At 41.7% G+C, this 18,578-nt stretch overlaps 1 protein-coding gene and 4 non-coding genes across 5 annotated transcripts; all 5 read right to left on the bottom strand.

Moving 5' to 3' along the window:
• Positions 1–2,872: 2,872 nt before the first annotated feature.
• Positions 2,873–7,523, bottom strand: rpl10 (ribosomal protein L10). The gene is made up of 6 exons (XM_028583589.1): positions 7,390–7,523; positions 5,972–6,030; positions 5,347–5,454; positions 3,809–3,947; positions 3,438–3,600; positions 2,873–3,071 (listed from the first exon to the last, which is right to left on the bottom strand). The coding sequence occupies exons 1-6, from the start codon at positions 7,410–7,412 to the stop codon at positions 2,916–2,918; spliced, it is 648 nt and encodes a 215-aa protein (XP_028439390.1). The 5' UTR covers positions 7,413–7,523; the 3' UTR covers positions 2,873–2,915.
• On the bottom strand, positions 3,203–3,335 carry LOC114559487 (small nucleolar RNA SNORA70). Its single transcript, XR_003693112.1, has one exon. It is a non-coding gene; the product is annotated as a small nucleolar RNA SNORA70 (small nucleolar RNA).
• LOC114559486 (small nucleolar RNA SNORA70) lies at positions 4,619–4,751 on the bottom strand. The gene has a single exon (XR_003693111.1). It is a non-coding gene; the product is annotated as a small nucleolar RNA SNORA70 (small nucleolar RNA).
• On the bottom strand, positions 5,653–5,785 carry LOC114559484 (small nucleolar RNA SNORA70). Its single transcript, XR_003693109.1, has one exon. It is a non-coding gene; the product is annotated as a small nucleolar RNA SNORA70 (small nucleolar RNA).
• Positions 6,401–6,533, bottom strand: LOC114559485 (small nucleolar RNA SNORA70). Its single transcript, XR_003693110.1, has one exon. It is a non-coding gene; the product is annotated as a small nucleolar RNA SNORA70 (small nucleolar RNA).
• Positions 7,524–18,578: the final 11,055 nt, after the last annotated feature.

The raw sequence follows: 18,578 nt of genomic DNA, 5'->3' as shown, positions 1-18,578 counted from the left end.
CAAGGCTGAGTGGACCGGAGTCCCACATTTTGTCTGATTGCTAGGGAATACTTAGTCTTTCGTTCGAGCCCACATATGTGTTTGTATCTTAAAATACTGTTACTAAAAGTGAGTTCATTAAGAATCTCGTCTCCTTGAGTGATTTCAGTGTACTGGTTAAGGATCAACAAATACGATGAGGAGGGGGAAGTTTGAATTGGAGTCAGATTTTAGAGGCCTTAGGGTCCGAAAGTCCAGAACTGAGCCAAATCCTCAACACTATAATAGGTACTATTAACTCTACGGTGATGAAATCAGTGTAGAGTCTGCAGGTACAGCTCGATGTTGGGTGAGATGTCGCCCACACTGGAGACTTTCCGACACGGCTGCAGTGAGTTGAGGATAATACCTCGAGGGCAACTGGACTTGCTTTAGATTCTTAGAGACATTCTGCCTCTCTTCCAAAATGTTTCTTTACTTTCATGCTCCGGACTGGGTGTTTACAGCTTGTTGTGTTGCCCCCGAGTGGCTAAAACAACTATTCATTAAGGTTTGAATCCTAACAAATGAATTGTTCTTACGAAGTATTCACTATCAAACAAATAAGGTGTAATACTTGTTTTTAACCAGCATTTATTTTAGCATGTATTATGATGGTGTGTCACTCAGCAAAGAGAGACCACAACTGAATCCAAGAGGCCTTTTAAAAGTTCACTAGCCCACAGAGCCCAGGTGCTGCCAGTGGAACTAATGAGCTCAGGACCCTCTGCCACGGCCACCTGCAGTACCTGCAGGGAAAGCAGCCAGACGTGGTGGAGAGGGTCGTCACAAGTTTCACTGGTGTCTTCTACGTGATACGCAGGTATATACGCAGTATACCCACTAAGAAAGCTCCAGGATTTCCATATACCCACTTACACGCAAAAACATATTTTCAATTATATTTTTGGCACATTTTGAATTGTCATGTGTTTTTCTTCTTCACATAGGCTTAAATAAAGGTATTTCCATTTGTTTCCATGTATCCAAATGCAGAAAATGAAGTCGTTGATGCTCAAAACTTCCCTCGGGAGGACACCCAGACCCCCCACTATGACATGGCCCCCCCCTCCCCCAAAGGCAGATTCTGGCTAATATACACTACAGTATACCCACTACAGTACATTAGACTACACCACTAGTCACAACCACACACACTTCCCTTTTTATTTTTAAGTCAGTAGTTTATGAGCTTTATCTGGGAATGTAGAGTAAGCACCTGCGTCTCTTAACCACTGTACATCTTTGTAGATCATACCTGGTCTATCCTCTGAAGAGGCCTTACTTTTATAATAAGGAATAATTAATTATTCAGAGAACTTAAGCACTATTTAAAAAACTATGCAATGTCCTAATCCAACGGTTGTCCAAACAGTTGTTACATAGCTACATAATTCACTTTTAACAGGTGAACTACGTGCCCTACAGGAAGTAATTTGCAGTGCTAAAATGACCATGGAAATAACACTGGAGAACATAGAGAAAGTGTAGCAGCAGTTACTTTTGAAGTTGACTTGACAGCCACTGTTCATGGTTAAACTGCGGTGAAGAGCGTGACCTAATAAAGGGGAATTAACATAGGGCTGGGCGATATGGAGAAAATCAAATATCACAATATTTTTGACCAAATACCTAGATATCGATACCGCAACGATATAGTGTTGATTATTGGTGCTTTCACAAAATATTAACACAATGGGATTTTTGATAACTAATTAGAAATGTGGATATAATGACTAACTGGGTAAAGGCAAATATGAGTTCAGAAAATGACAACTTTACTGCAATGCAGCCTGTTAAAACAGGAAATATTACGATATCAGATTACGATATCCAAAATCTAAAAGTGTCACATCACGATAGATATATCGATATATTGCCCAGCTCTACATTAAGATTACTTTCTGCACATCAAGATCTGACGCACCAGTTGTTATGCAGAACCATCTGAGGTGCAGTCATTGAAAATGGTTTAGGAAAAGGTTTGGCACGAACCATCTGTCTATCACGTATGCTCGGCATCATCACCAATCTAAACCACGCCCTGTCCCGCCAGTGCTCGCAGGACACTGACGTGAGTCGTTCAGTATCAAACGCTTTCGGATGTAGAGTGGCGATGGACTTTTGTGATCCCGTGATTCTTATGGGATTGAGAATCCCACTGCAGGTCAATGTAATCAAGTTTGAGTTCACAATCTGAAATATGGTTGTTTAGAATGGAGTCAAGTAATCTATTCCAAGGATCACGGATTTATTCATATTTGTGTTATTTAGGTTGTAATTTATCTTAGTCAACATCTCTGGGGTATGAATCAATTGGCGTTCACAAAAACAAATTTAAACTGCTTCATTGACCAGTGAAAAAAAATAGAGTTGAATGTTTAATTAACCTAAAATACATATTTCTTAATATACCACCTGCATTTTGACAAAGGATTCCTGTTTGATTCAGGGGTCTGTTGGGAGGACGCGATTCTTTTTAGACCGCGTTTGATTTATGTCGTTTACAATAATACATCTGCATGTCCAGTCAATTAGATGGAGTTTTACCATGTTAGCAGTTTGATAGTTAAGACAACAAGTCCATAGGATTTGATGTGAAATTTTAGGCATCAATTTGGAGGGAACCAAATAGGGAACCTAACCCTTTAACACAAGGCATCCTTACAATCCCTGCTACTGAAAGTGAGGGTCTAAGGACAGCATGAGTCCTTTGTTGTTCGCATTGTCGAGCCTCTTGGGAGACAAATTTGTGATACTGGGTTGTATCAATTAAATAGATTAGATAATTCCCTTTACCACAAAGACTGAATGCAGTTGCCCAATGTAGGAATGAAGGAAGCCATCACCACAATCACTTTTGTAATCAAACCCACTTTTATTGGTAGACTCTAGCTCTAGTTGGCATGAAGGGCCTTCCAGCGGGTCAGGGGGCCTCTGCTGGGGATGTACTTCACCCCGCAGCCGTCTGAAATCAGGCGCTTCTCAGCCATCATGTCATCGAAGTCGGTGGCATTGAACTTGGTGAAGCCATACTTCTTGGAAATATGGATCTGAAAGGGAGTACAACGACAGACTTAGTGAGTATGATTACAAGCCAAAACGCATGGTGAAATGTTACAAAACACATCTGCAAATGGCTAAAATGACTTAAGCCTGTGAAAGGCTCTTGAGAAGCATAATATTTTGTCTCAGTGGTCCCTTAAAGCATTCAGCACCACCCAGCTGAGGACATACACAACCACAGAGTCACTTTCTGCAGCTTTTGCACACCAGAACCGCACAGCAGCGAGACTAGTCGGCTTAATAAGCTGCACGGATGTGCCGTGATACTGTGAGGGATGCACGATAACGGCTAATATTTTCTCTTTTCGTGATATTGTTCAACACAAGGAAAACCAAGCAACAATTTCCTTTACCTTCTGGCGTCCGGGGAACTTGAACTTGGCTCTGCGCAGAGCTTCCACCACATGCTCCTTGTTCTGGGCCTTGGTACGCACAGACATGATCACCTGACCAATGTTGACACGGGCCACGGTGCCCTGGGGTTTACCGAAAGCACCGCGCATTCCAGTCTGGAGCCTGAGAATCAGAAGATGGAGACCAGAGCAAATGTGATGATTTGGCTCAAAAATATTTAGTAAATCCCCCCCCTCAAGTCATTTAAACAGCCCAGTGTAATACGGTATAGAGAAACTGACTTAAAAACAGACAGAAATTCTTAATTCCAAAGTATCCATTAGAACCTAAAGCAACCATTCACTCACTCACACACACGACAGATTCTCACCTATCAGCTCCAGCGCAGGACAACATTTTGTTGATGCGGATAACGTGGAAGGGATGCAGGCGCATGCGGATGTGGAAACCATCCTTACCGCAGGTCTTCACCATGTACTTGTTAGCGCAGATACGTGCGGCCTCCAGGGCTACACGGGGGAGGGGAGAAGAATCAGAATCAAACTGACATTAGTGCCTCAACTTCAGCTTGCACTGAGACCATAGGAGGACAAGCATCCAGCATTTGCGGACGATTTGTTTTGGTTTGTTCACCACCTTTGCCCTTGTTTTAGCAGAGGGTTATTTCTTTTCATGAGTATATAAATTGGTGGATGTATAACAATTCACTTGAATATACCACCAAAGTTTCCAAGGAGTGTCAGATTTATCCACACAGACATGTATAAATACTAGCCAGAACTCTCATAGTAATCTCTACACATGTACTTGCAAATGTATACTGTACATATATGCATTTATAGTGTCTGCAGTTTAAAAAACATCAAAAAGTAATCCTTTACATGCATACATACATATGCATGTCCACCTGCACAATAGAAAGCCCAGTGTAAAGAGAAGTCTGGAATGTCTGCATATACAACATTACATAATCCAAACCTCTGTCCAATTCTCCAAGTCGAAGATCCTGATCTTAGAATCTACACAGGGAATAATGCTATCACAGACACATTTGAGAGTTAATCAAATTGAGTTACTCTCAAATGTACTACAACATCTAGTCAGAGACATTCATACCGGTGTGAATACCATCACAGATAGTGGATCATCAATTATCACTCACTATGGACGGCTCATACTATTTTGTATCAGTGGTCCCTTAAAGCACTCAGCACCACCCAGCTGAGGACATACACAACCACAGAGTTACTGTCTGCAGCCATTGCACACCAGAAACACACTGAAGCACAACTGGTCGGCTTAATAAGCTGCAGAACAGAGAACAGAGATTTTTGACGTGTAAATTACTTTGAAGTCAAGGCCCAACACTGAAGACCTTGAAAGAAGGGGAAAATGAGGGCTTCTCCCATCGAGACCAATTTTCATTCTTGTTTAGGACGGTTACTTGCTGTGCTTTCCACAGCACTGAGAACAGGTTTGTTTAATTTAGGACAAAAAGTGTCTGAATGTCTACATTTCTGAAGAGAAAATAAAAACTCCTAAAAAAAAAAAACTGTAGGTCACATGTACATCTATGGGTGCTTTTCATTATGCTGACGCATCTCCTCCTCGTCCCAAACAGTTACTTATAAAGTGCTGCACAGCTGTGTCTGTCAGGTGGAGGTGCTGCATTGATGCGTCACACCACTTGATGAAAGACATCTGGGTAGATACACCGGTATTTCCTCACTCTGAACTCCTCCAGAAGCCTCCTCTCTCCCCGAGGTGCATTTCAAGGGATTTGAAGATCCTCCATGATGGCAGAGGAGGGGACAATTTTCACAGGTCACAGGAGGAGAGAGAGGTTGCGAGGAAGCATAAAGTCAGTATAATGAAAAGCACCCTGTGTGTTTGGTCATGGCTCCTCACCTTCAGAGGACAGCTGCTCGTACTCATCAGAGACCATGTGGCCACACAGGGGGAACTCATCTACCTTGGCCTTCTTCCTGCCCAAATCGAAGATTCTGATCTTGGGATCTATACAAAAAAAATGAGGGAAAAAAATTAGTAAAAGCTTTGAAATTGTGCAATCACCTACACATTTGAGAGTCCTAAATGAGATGGATTAATTTAATAGTCTACTACAATGTCTAGTCTGAGACTTATACCAGTGCAAATAACATCACACATAGGAAGAAAGTGGATTATCAATTATGAATATGGACAGAATTACTATTTTGTCTCAGTGGTCCCTTAAAGCACTCAGCACCACCCAGCTGAGGACATACACAACCACAGAGTTACTGTCTGCAGCCATTGCACACCAGAAACACACTGAAGCACAACTGGTCGGCTTAATAAGCTGCAGGGTTATCAAGAGCAGAGATCTGTGACGTGTGAATTACTTTGATGTTAAAGCCCAACAACACTTTAAAAAAAACGTACACTAATACAGCAACGTCACAACTAAACAGGCTGTTACACTGAGAGGCAGCTCTACCTGACTTACTTCATTTTTAGTAAAGTTTTTCGGTGAAGTATGAAAGCAGCTTACCAGGCACACCCCTGCAGAAGCGGGACTTGGGGTAGGGCTTGTTCTTGCAGTAACGGTAGCTGTGGAGAGAGAGTTAAATGTAAGAGATCGATAGACTTTCAGTGGGTTTTTTTCTGCAGGTAGAATTTCAAGTAATCCACTGTTGATTGCACCTGTACACACGTGCACAATATAAAGCCCAGTGTACAAAGAAGTCTGAAATGTCTGCATATACCACATCTTCCAAACATTTGCTCAATTTTCCAAGTCGAAGATCCTGATCTTAGAATCTACACAGGGAATAATGCTATCGCAGACACATTTTAGAGTTAATCAAATTGAGTTACTCTCAAATGTACTACAACATCTAGTCAGAGACATTCATACCGGTGTGAATACCATCACAGAAAGTGGATTATCGATTATCACTCACTATGGACGGCTATACTATTTTGTCTCAGTGGTCCCTTAAAGCACTCAGCACCACCCAGCTGAGGACATACACAACCACAGAGTTACTGTCTGCAGCCATTGCACACCAGAAACACACTGAAGCACAACTGGTCGGCTTAATAAACTGCAGGGTTATCAAGAGCAGAGATTTGTGATGTGTGAATTACTTCGGAGTCAAGGCCCAACACCTTGAAAGAAGGAAGAAATTAGGGCTTCTCCCATTGAGACCATTTGAAATGGATATAAATAAGATTACTGGCCAGATAAATAGAATATCAGCCATATGCGCAAATAAGTGATGCTCTGGTTAACGTTAGTAAATCTATTTTCAGGACGCAGGATAGGGATTAAGTCAACATCACAGTCACGTAATCGCACAGAAGCTGTACATGTATTCTGTAACGTTACAAATTGTAAAAGGGCCTTTTAGGACCATCTCTGGGACCAACAGAAGTACTTAAAAAGGGACAAAGATTACAATTTCTGATATTTAAGGTGACTGCTCACATGCTTTCAACTGTCAACCAATTTGACATACTACTCAGGTAACTTTGATTAAACCCCAAAAAATGTGACTGTCACGAAGAGCTTTGCGGACAGAGATGTAATGTGTAACGTTGACGTACATTTACCGTCACATGAAAACGTTTAAAAGTGGCTGTTAGGCTTGACACAACGATGCTAGCGCTAGCTTAATGCTAACGTTAGCTGAAGTTAGCTCAAGACTCATTCAACAAGCTAACGTTAGCGCTTTGTATCAGTATAATTCCAGCATGACAGTGTGGATAAAGAAAAAAACTAACTGCATTACACACCATGTGGCAGACACGGTTTAAAATACTAGAATAACATAAAAGTCTAGGTTTATCGACGAGGCTTGTCGGAATGCTAGTACAGTGCACATGGTGCGGACCGGAGCCGCTGCCATTTTCCTCTGCGTGCCAGTAAACCGGCCCTGTTCTGAAAAGATGCAGGACAGAACTTACCAGCGGGCTGGTCGGCGGCCCATGGTTGCGATCTGTAAATTAACAAATAAAAATGGGTTCTTTAGTTAAATCGAGGCCAATATTTACGTAAAATAACTTTAAACCTGTGTATTTTACGGAGAGCCGGAGAAAACACGCTCCCACCACGTACTCACCTAATGGAGGAAAGGAAGATGAAGCGACTTCCGCTTCGTCATATGCCTGTGTGAAAAAAATATTTACAAAATATTCATTAACGCATTATTTTTTCTTCATCATGTATTTGTAGTGATATAGAAACGTTAATATCACATATATATTTAAATACATCGTTGTAAAAATCACATTAATGCCAGTTGACAAGCTTCAACGGAACGCTGGGAAGTGTAGTTTTATACTGCAGGGCGACATCTAGCTACTTTAATATCAACTGTACATCCCTGAAACTTAAATTCTGACTTTTGCTTTAGGCCTACACTACAAAATGAAGACCCACTGTTTGATTGCCTGTTTAGACAGATAAACAGAAAAAGATAAATAGGCTAATAGCCTATAAAATATTTAACCAATTTGGGCCTAATATTAATTTAGCCTACAGTGAAATGTAAAACGGCCCTCAGCAAAGGTAGAATTGGCCTTTTCTCCATCTCCTTTTCACAGCAGATTTATTGACGTGTCACAAGAATAGTAAGTTTTCAGTGTTGAAAAGCAAGTATGCTACATTTAATCAATTAAAGTATGATTTTGAGATAGGCCAACTTGTTCTTTACTGCTATACTTTCTATTCTCAAGAGCTGGCAATGGACTACCAGAGAAACAGGAAAGGGAGAGGAGGATGAAGGACAGGATCAAATCTTAAATAACCTCTCTCCATGACCAGTTGTGGCAGATGGGCAGCTCGATCAGCCACCGGATCATCCCACCCAGGTGCAAAACTGAGCACTCCATCCTGTTTCTTTTTCTTTTGCATCATTCAACACCTCTCCAGCACTTCCTTCATATATCTGCTTTGCTTTCATTGCCGATGCTGCTGATTCACTCACCTATAGTTTATTTTTTATTTTTACTTTTTTTTTATTATTTTTTAGCACCATTTATCATACAGATATACAAAACAAATTCCACAATACATGTCAGGTAATGTCAAGTGGTGCATAGAACAGATTAACACAAATTGAACAAGAACAAAAACCCTCTCCCACCCCCTACCCTCTGCGGTCTCGAGAAAAAAAAACTTTTTTATTTTTAAAGGATAGGTTCACATTTTTCAATTCTGTCTTTTAACAGTAGTCAGGTGCCTGTATGGAGTGACAAAGTATTAGAGTCCGACTTGAGTCGCTATTCTCTGGATTCATGACTCGCCTTGGAAGTGCAATGAAGTTTCTGACTACTTTTATGTGTAATAGGTCATACAAATAAGATATTGATATATATATATTTAGTCTGTAACTGTTTCATGCAGGGGCCAGTGATGACATACTCGAGTCCTGGACTTGGACTCGACTCAGACTCGACTTGGACTCTTCCTTGGTGACTCAGACTTGTACTTGATCACTGGGGACTCGAGACTTGACTCGGACTCGACAGTTGGAACCTCAACTCAAACACTGCCTGTGTGTATACATTCAAACAGTTTTTTTCTTGCTGTGGTCATTCCTCCTGATCATACTGCATGGCCATTAAAACATAATTTCCTAACATGCTTCTAACGTAAATGATGGGGTACAAAATATCCCAGTTTGTGAAGATGATCAGCTGTCTCAAGTGGTTAGCTAATCTTCCAAATTTACATGTTTATTTATAATGGTTTCTAAATTCTCTCCTTGTGTTTCCCTGGCAGTGTATCTGTGCTGCTGCAGTGATGGGTTAGTAAAAAAAAAGAGGGACTTTCTTACTACTTTTCGTAGGCACCCAACTATTAACTTCAGATAAAGTTTTGAAGATATTTCTGCACACACAGAGGACTGTGGATTTGTCCCCCTTCTCCTACATTGTATGCACAAATAGGAGGGGATCTTTTAATGGCCAGTATGTACAGGAGACGGATTATAGCAAGTGGGAAAAAACTGTTTCAATGCACACATGGGCATCTGACTTTTGTTTTAAAGACACATTTGAAAAATGTGAACCTAAGTCAATCTCTTTTGTGGACTCCCTCCATTTACATTCAATGAACCGGTATATATTACATATGATCAAAAATGTCAAAAATCTGCTGTGAACAAAGCCTGCTAGGTAGGGAATAATCCTTATCCCCATCCTCTTGGTAGAAATCCTTTGAGATCAATGCAGATTCTTAATGCACTCTCCAAAATGGCCACTAGGTGTCACTATTGCACCATGTATGGACAGCCCCTGCTTCTGTGTGCCCTACTTTGCTAATTCTTAAAAAAGGAACAATGATCTCATATCTGAACTCTTGATAATGCAGAACAAATGTTGCTCTCACGCTGGGGAATGTGAGGAATCCTAACCTTGTTCAGATGTCCGTTACAACATCCCTCAACATAACAAGGTTTGTTAAACATCCTCAAAGGCCCGTGAGGAATTGTGACGGTTGTTTATGCACCGGGCGGTATGTCTGGATCTCATGTTGGGTTTCCTCTCACCTTTTTGAATTTAGTTTTGTGTAAGAAGCTGCTGTTTAGGCTCGCACACTTTTGTCAATTGTTAATTCTCAGTCAACATCAGGTACAGGCATCTAGGAATGGCACCTGCGTGAATAAAGTAATGGAGTCTACAAATGGATGAATAATACCTTTGTGCAAACACACTCGATTCACCCCAGCCCTGATTAGGAAGTGACAATTCACTGCCACTCCTTGGCGAGTGACAAAGTGGATATCTCAGTCAGGAAAGCCTCTGACCTTTGACTGGGATCGCTGCACGGCCTCATGGGAAGGTCAGCTATCTTGTCTTCAGTCTGAATCTCCTCCAGACGTTGCTGTGTCTGAGCTAAAGCTCACCGAAGGGCAAGAATGACAGTGTGACGATGGAAAGGGAGCAAGGACCAAAAATGGTCCTACAGTATGTGCCTGTTTCTGGTGACCGATGACACACACACACAAACATGGACATGAACACACACACACACACACACACACACACACACACACACACACACACACACACATTACAACAGAAATAGCCTACTAGTTTTCCAGACAAGACCTAAAAGCAGGATTATATAAATCTCCCATTTAGAACCAGGACTGCATTTGTGTGTGTAACTGTGAAGACGTTTGTTTTCTTTATTAATTTGCATGAGCAGGGTAGATAGTGAAACAGTGTTATTTTTTTTTCACATTTTGGGAAATCCGCTTATCGCTTTCTTGCTGAAAGTTCCTGTCACGTCTGTAAGCTAAATATAAAAGCTGAAGCCAGGAGACTTGAAGCCTATTTCTGTCTCTGTCCAATGAGCATAACACATCTGTTTAATTTGTTTGATCTGTACTAAAACCAAAGTATTAAAACAACTTGTGGTTTGAGTAATGTGTGGATTATTTCTTGGCGGGAGCAATGACTTCCAGGAGTTTTTCCAGGAACTCCACAAAACGTGATATTAATTAAAAAGTGAGGCATTGGTTAGCATATTTTTTTTTAACCCTTTGGACAGAACCAGGCTAGCTGTTACCCCTTGCTTCCAGTCTTAATGCTACGCTAAGCTAACCATTTCTTGTGTCCTAGCCATTTAGCCATTTAGCTTCAGATTTAGTGTACAGAAATGGTCTTTTCATCATCATATCTCACTCTCGACAAGAAAGCAAATTAGCCAATCTCCCCAAATGTAAAACTATTTATTTAAAAGGAATATTCTCAAATCAGAAGGTTACATGGGGAAATCTTCACAGCAATGTGTATCCTTTCAAAAATGAACTTGAAGAAGACACTAAACCTGTAATGCAGTGTGACATTATTCATTGTAGTCTCCCTATATCCACTAAATGCCTGATTAGTATGCAGCAGATGAAGGTAACAGTAGATTGTACTGCATGTGGAAGGTTGAGAACAACAAACACACTTCATGATGACAACGATCCTGATGATGAACACAATGACTTTTGATTGGTTTATTGTGTTGCATGCTGCTCTCTTGACAACCTAAAGGAAGAAATGTGTCATCATTGAATTGTTCATAGCTGTCAACCACACCTTCACACCAACACACACAAACCCCACTGACCAAGGGCGTGGTGACTAACACCACCCTATCTGTTACTCTGAAAACGGAAGTGTGTCTGGGAGGTGCATGTTGTCTGTCCGTGGGAGTGTGTGTGTGTGTGTGTGTGTGTGTGTGTGTGTGTGTGTGTGTGTGTGTGTGTGTGTGTGTGTGTAGTCAGAGTGTAATCTTCATGAGAGGCTCTATTCAAAACTACAGAACCTACAGCACCATTTTGTGTAAGAGAATGCATGAAGAGATGGGTGGGGTACTATTGTAATGTGTTCGCAGGTTAGTCTTCTGTTTACTAATCTGATATCATTTTAAAAGGCTAACGGAGAAAACATTGGAGAACCCTTTTGCAATCATGTTAGCACATAATGTAATCTGAAAACTGCTGCCCAGGTTAAAAAAAACAATGCAACTGATCTCAGCTGGTATTCTGTCTGTAATGGAGTGGGATGGAAATTTCTAAGTGACCTCAAACTTTTGCCCGGAAGAAAAATAATTGCCTACAGCAAAGTATTCTCTGTATGGAGTTGTGCAACAGGCTCTGACCAGGTTTATTCCCTGTTTACATTTCAGTCATTTTCTCTGTGTACTGTCTCCGCTCTAAACAGTCCAGCTTCTTAGTTACCATACAACACACTTCTAATAGGACCTGGGTAGTGTATGTGTTCATTACAAAGCTGTTTTAATAAAGTCTTTTCTCAAACAGAACTCAGGCAGAGTCTTTTCAATATATAGGTCTAATACTAAAATGAAAGTCCCATCATAATAATAATTCATTACATTTATATAGCGCTTTATCATAGACACTCAAAGCGCTTTAGGTGGGAGGAGTACTCTCTAACACCACCATGTCTAGCACCCACCTGGGTGATGCACGGTGGTGGGGAAAACCAGAGCACCCGGAGAAAACCCTACGCAGACACGGGGAGAACATGCAAACTCCACGCAGAAAGGCCCGGGACGACCAGGGTTCGAACCCGGGACCTTCTTGCTGTGAGGCCCCAGTGCTTGCTGTTTGACTATAGTGACCTGTCCAGGGCGTACCCCATCTCTCACCCACTGTCGGCTGGGATGGAGCTCTGTGGCAAAGAGGAAGAAGATATATCAGGCCTTGACATACTATTTGTTAGTAGATACGTTCAGTGTTGGTTTGGGTCTTTTCATCTGACTGGTTGACAATAAGTGGAATCAAATTAAAACCAATATATAGATTCATCCTTCAACTCTCAAAAATAAGCATTCATCTTGGCTTAGTTGAGACAGAACTCCCTTGAAAGACTTCAGTCTTGACTTGAGACTTGTAAGCATAACACATTCAAGTTTTTACCTGGTGAAATCCTGAAACAATAAAAAAAAGGACAAGACAAGGACAGACAGGGCTTAAATAATTATTCATCCGTCCATTAGCTATACCCGTCCTTACAGTAATGCATTTCATGGGAATTTCAAATGAATCTGTTCTATTACTTGAAGCAGTTAGTCAATCAACAAGTCGTGAGACAGTATCTGGAGGATGAAGGATGGCACACAGCTTTCTCTGTTGGAGCTGTGGTGTTCATCAGATTGCGCAACAAGTGAATGTTTTCGCTGAGTGGGCATTTGGTGCCCATATTGTTAATAAGGAAGTGAAAATGAAGTGTTGCCACAGAGACCATGGCCAAGGAAAACATAAACAAACGACAACATATTTGTTCTGGTTTTTCTTCTCTCTCTCTCTCTCTCTCTCTCTCTCTCTCTATCTATCTCCATTGAGATTCCTGCACATCACTTCACATAAGCAACTGTCATGGGGGTCCACCACCAGGATGATTGCAAAAAATGATACAGACATGGACCTTTTCTCACTACATATTGTTCATATTTCCATAAATGGACCCCAACCATACCTTTATTTCTTACAGTGCAGAGTAAAATGTAGGGGAAGATCAGCCTTGGTGTGCTTTCTCATACATTTAGCAATGTTTAAAGTAAACTTTAGATAGCTAAAAGGTATGTATAAAGTTGGTAGAAAAGCTTCTCTTATGTCTCCTGAAATCTGTTGAGACGTGTCTACCCCCCAACTCCCAATTTCAATTTTGGTACATTCATGTGTTGCCAAAGCAAAGATAGGGAGTACAAAATAAAAGACATTAAACATAGAATCCAGGCGGAACAAAGGACAGTAAAGACACATACAAAATCACCTGAAATGTATAGTATACAGTATATAACTATGAATTGTATATTAAATCATGTAATACCACAGAACTTTGATCTCTCCGGCCCACTGTCTGTCTCTCTCGCTCGCTGCAGGTCGTGTCTCTACAGGTCTGTGCGTCAGGCTCAACTGCCTCAGTCATGAGATCATATGATGTCATGCAGTTCACTCAGGAGCAGCCCTCCGATCTGTCTGACTGAATGTGTGTGTGTGTGTGTGTGTGTGTGTGTGTGTGTGTGAGAGAGAGAGAGAGAAAAAAATAAAGCAACTACAGTCATCGTTAATCTAATAAAACATTTTCAAGAATGTAATTCTATAAAGGTAACTTATTTTCTGTTTCTCCTCAGCACTTTCTCTTCTGTCCATTAACTCCATCTGCATTACTCCCCCAGATGCCCCAGTCTCAGTTGCACAACATCCCTTTGTTAATTTTATCTCAATCTAATTTAATTTCAGATCGAACCCTCATTTAGATATGGTTTCATTTTTAACCCAATCAGTCAAATAATTCTACAAATCTAGCATTCCTCTCTTTATATAGCCTACAGCCTGTGTGGCTGTACTTAGGCACAGCACTGCTTTTGCTAAATACAACTTGTCGCAAAAACATTTCATGTAAAGAGCTGGCAGTGATAGATTTACCAAACAACAACCATTTAAATCCTACATTTCAAATGTTGAGAATCCATCACTTCATTCATCCATTCATTATTATAATATAATTATTTTAGGAATTGTGCATCGCAAAAAAAATCTCACGTACCCCCTGCAGTATTCCAAAATACCCCTAGGGGTACACGTACCCCCGTTTGAGAAACACTGCTCTAAACTATATGACGACATAGGTTGTTTATTAATACGACCCAAAGGAGCATTTCATAAATTGCGTTACCACCCCTGCCTACCTCCTTATGCCGAATTTGGTGCTCTAAAGCTAGGTTTATGGTCGCCATTGTGTTCCCGGCACGAGATATAAAAATAAAATGCCCATAAAATGACTTCACCACGGCTGTCGTTTCCAGCGCGAAGGCTTCACAAGTTCTCGCAATGGTCGTGCACCTCTATATAAGTGTGATTTACGGTTCTGCGGAGCTTTCGCCGTAGCCTACGTAAGTGCCCTGAAGTTTATAATTGTGCATTGGTTTGTGCGTGGGGAGTGTGTGGTAGAGCGAGTGAGAAAGTGACGGTGATTAGCTTCGGAGAGAGTACCGACTCTAGAGTCTTGTGAGAGAAACAAAGTGTCTCCCCTGTGCTTTCTGACCACGGTGGGAAATCTGCTACCAAGCCACGGCAGAGCGACACGATGTATAGTTAAATTTTTCAAGAGATGCACGTCAGGCTACGACGTAGGGTTCGGCGTTAGGTCTGTGTCTCCACGTACCTACGTACGTAGCCACGGCGTAGATTTAACGCAGAAGCATAAATCACGCTTAACTCAGTGCGCCCTGTGTTTTTCAGTTCGTTTCGGTTCGCATGTACAATCGTGTATGATTCTTCATGTACAGACCACTGGGAGTTAAACAGCCTTAAATACGTGATCTGAGAGGGACACCACACTGGGAAAACGAGAAGCATTTTGATGGAGAGTGTGGATAAACAAGACAGATGAGAGAGTCAAAGCTAAAAAAAAACAAAACAGCCCTTACAGAAAGATTGTTCTTAACAGTGTCAGAGGCAGACAGTCATTTTGATTTTGTTACGTTAATACTTAGAGTAGAGCAAGGCCGCCCAATTTGGGGCCCACGGGCCAAGTTTGCTCTCTCGCCCGTGCTCTCTTTGTTTTGGCCTGCCATGGATTTGACATGCTCATGCTTATTCTCCTCTTATTTTAAAAGTAATGACTACGAAACGTACATTTTGTGCAGTTAAAAAGTACGTAATCTGAGTTTAACGGCAATGTAATGCACAGTTCTGGTAAAATTCCCATTTAAATTATATATGTACGTTTTATCTATGGAGAATGGCAAGAATTACTGTATTCTTCAGCATCGACATTTATTTTTGGCCCGTGGCCTTCCATCCAGATACACTTTGGCCCTTCATATGAAAGAATTTGGGCACCTCTGGAGTAGAGAAATGTAACGTTTGGCAGTAACGTTACATCCGTTCTCTTAATACACCCATGGGTGCCTCTGTGATTAATGGTAGATGCTAGATCAAAGGATGTGCCGCTTGGCCCACCTTATTCTGCCTTACTCTGCCTCTGACTGGCTTACCCTGGTATTTTTACTAACCCATTACTCCCCATGCCGCCTGGTGTTTCGGAGAATACTGTAACGAACAATGTTTTGAGCGTAAACGTCTCTGTGAATGCTCCTAGTGCGAGCGCCATCTACGGAGGCCCGAGCTACATTGTTGCGCGCGAGTATAACCAAGCCTTTATGCTTCATCACTGTACTTCCTGCTTTGCTCCCGTGGTAATTACTACGGCCACTAGAGGGCACCGCCACTATAACCGTCAATATGAGTCGTGAATATACAGTCTATGATCTTAATTGCTGCTTGAACAAATTACTTTTAGGGTTTTTTTCCGCTTAATACTAATGTCAGCGTGCTAACATGCCAACAATGACTATAGAGTACAGGCAAGGAAGCTAAGCAGTGTACGGCTGTGTACACGGGCAGCAGCTAAAACACTTTAGCCAGCTAAAAAGGGCCACCTAAAAAAAAATTTGTTTAAGTGTAGGGTATATTTAAAATATTTGAACCGCTTTAGTTTGCTGTCAAACAGCCCTGTTTAGGTTTACGTGGGGGAACTAAAGCCATTGTCTATGCTCCTGTCACAGCCATCAGACTCAAATACATAAAGACTTTGGCCGTAGCATAGAACAGCTTCAGTTCCCCACATGTAAACTTAAACAAGGTTGTCTAACGATAAGATAAAGTAGGGAAAATATTCCAAATATAGCGTACACATAAACATGCTGTTTTAAGGCGGGCCTTTTTTTTAAGTGGCTAAAATATGTTTAGCTGCTGTCCTGTCTACAGCAGTACATTGCTTAGCTTTCGTGTTGGTACTCATGCCTGATTGCGTGCGTACCAACCACAAAGGTCAACCTCATGGTGACGCTAGAGGAAAAGTCAAGAGATCACCAGCAGGATTAATCCTCTGGGGAGCCTGAATGTCATTTCATGGAAATCAATCTCTAATAGTTGAGATATTTTAATCTGGACCAAAGTGGTGGACCAACCAACCGACAGAAGGACATTGAGAGATCCAATGTCATCCAGCCATCCAGAGAGTCATGCTGCTAGGATGGTTAAAAAGGCTAATAAGGGAAAACAAGCAGAGGGGCTGATTAGATGAGGAAGGATTGGAGTGAGGTGTCGAGCCAAAGAGACGGATCCCAACGGGTCAACCAGAAAACAGGCAAAATACATGTTTTAATCCCCTCTTCTCTCCTTTCCACCCAGCCTTCTTTTTCTCTAACTAGAGAAGACACACACATTCTTTTCTATGCATCTTGCCGTAACTCGCACACACACACACACACACACACACACACACACACACACACACACACACACACACACACACACACACACACATCAAGGGTGACATCATTATTTGTATCTTTTGACATCTGTTTCCAGTGAATCCAGTCCAGATGCAGGTGAAGACGACAGCTGTCACATTAAGCAAGAGCGGATGACTGACAGACACACACACACACACACACACACACACACACACACACACAGAGCAAATGAGTCACACGGGTGTGATGTCTTCATGAATGTGCGTACAGTACCTGTGTTTTTCTGCAGCAGTGATGTAATGCATATAATTTACACAGTGTCACCTATGAGGAAGAGGAGCCTCTCTCTCACATTCACACACGTCTGTGTGTGTGTGTGTGTATGCATATGTAAGTGTGTATTTATATGCACACTTGACAGACATTTGCATGAAAGCAACAACAGAAAGAAGAATCAGCGCAAGAAAACTGGATTTAGGGAGGTAGATGGAGGAAGGGAGGGAGGGAGATCAGTCATTCATAGCTGCTCTCTCTCTCTCCACATTCCTCCTCCCTTATATGGACAAAACTACTGGAGCCCATCTCTCCATCTTCATACCGCACACACCAAACAACAGTTAGGGGTTCTTCATCTTTTTCAGCCCCTGACCCACATATAGGAACTGTATAATCTTGCCCCACAATACAGACTTATGAAAGTATGATGCTGTATGTTGTTGTTGTTGTTGTTATGTGGCCACCCTGCAAAAACCAGCCCACAAAACCAAATTCCACCCTGACTCAAGACTCAAAGAAACGCTGCTATCCAGGGTGCATCTCTATGCGTCGCTGCAAACCTCTGTTTGTTTGCTTTGCTCTTTCCTCACTCGGTCTGTTTGGACTGTTCGCTGCCATTCTCAATCCCCCCCCCTGCTTAGATGAGTTCAGACGAGTAGAGGGCCTAAGGGAGGCACACTGGTCATGAGGGAGTTCAGCAATGCTTGCTTGGGGAAAGAGCCAGAGAAATAGAAAAAGAAAGAAAAAAATGAGAGGGGTATAAACACAATGGGGGGTTGATGATGGTGGAGGATTGTGGGTTGGGGGTGTGCAGGCACGCTGAAAGAGACAGAAACAGAGCTGGTGAGAGGAGGCAAAGACAGACAGGCATGGAGAAAGGAAAGAAGGGAGAGCTTACCTTAAAAGGCTGTGTTTGTAGACAGAGACAGCGTCAGAGTGTTTAAATGTACTTGTGTATGTTCATTCCCAGGTTGTTAAATGTCCCCAACCTATATTAACAGAGGGTGGAGGGGATGGAGGAGCTTTATAGGGCAGAACAGGCAAAACTGTAGAGGATTTGGTTGGAGAGAGACCATTTCCTTACATC

Source organism: Perca flavescens, chromosome 7 (assembly GCF_004354835.1).
Source record: "Perca flavescens isolate YP-PL-M2 chromosome 7, PFLA_1.0, whole genome shotgun sequence".
Lineage (NCBI taxonomy): Eukaryota > Metazoa > Chordata > Actinopteri > Perciformes > Percidae > Perca > Perca flavescens.
Note: the sequence above shows the minus strand (reverse complement) of the source record. Positions and strands in the feature narration are given on the sequence as shown.

Bases quoted from the DNA above. Each gene is read 5' to 3' on its own strand.
- rpl10 (XM_028583589.1), bottom strand. From the start codon at position 7,412: ATGGGCCGCCGACCAGCCCGCTG. The intron at 3,601-3,808 runs GTGAGAATCTGT...TCTGATTCTCAG, and splicing joins TCCTGCGCTGGAGCTGATAG to GCTCCAGACTGGAATGCGCG. The intron at 3,072-3,437 runs GTAAAGGAAATT...ACTCCCTTTCAG, and splicing joins AGTTCCCCGGACGCCAGAAG to ATCCATATTTCCAAGAAGTA.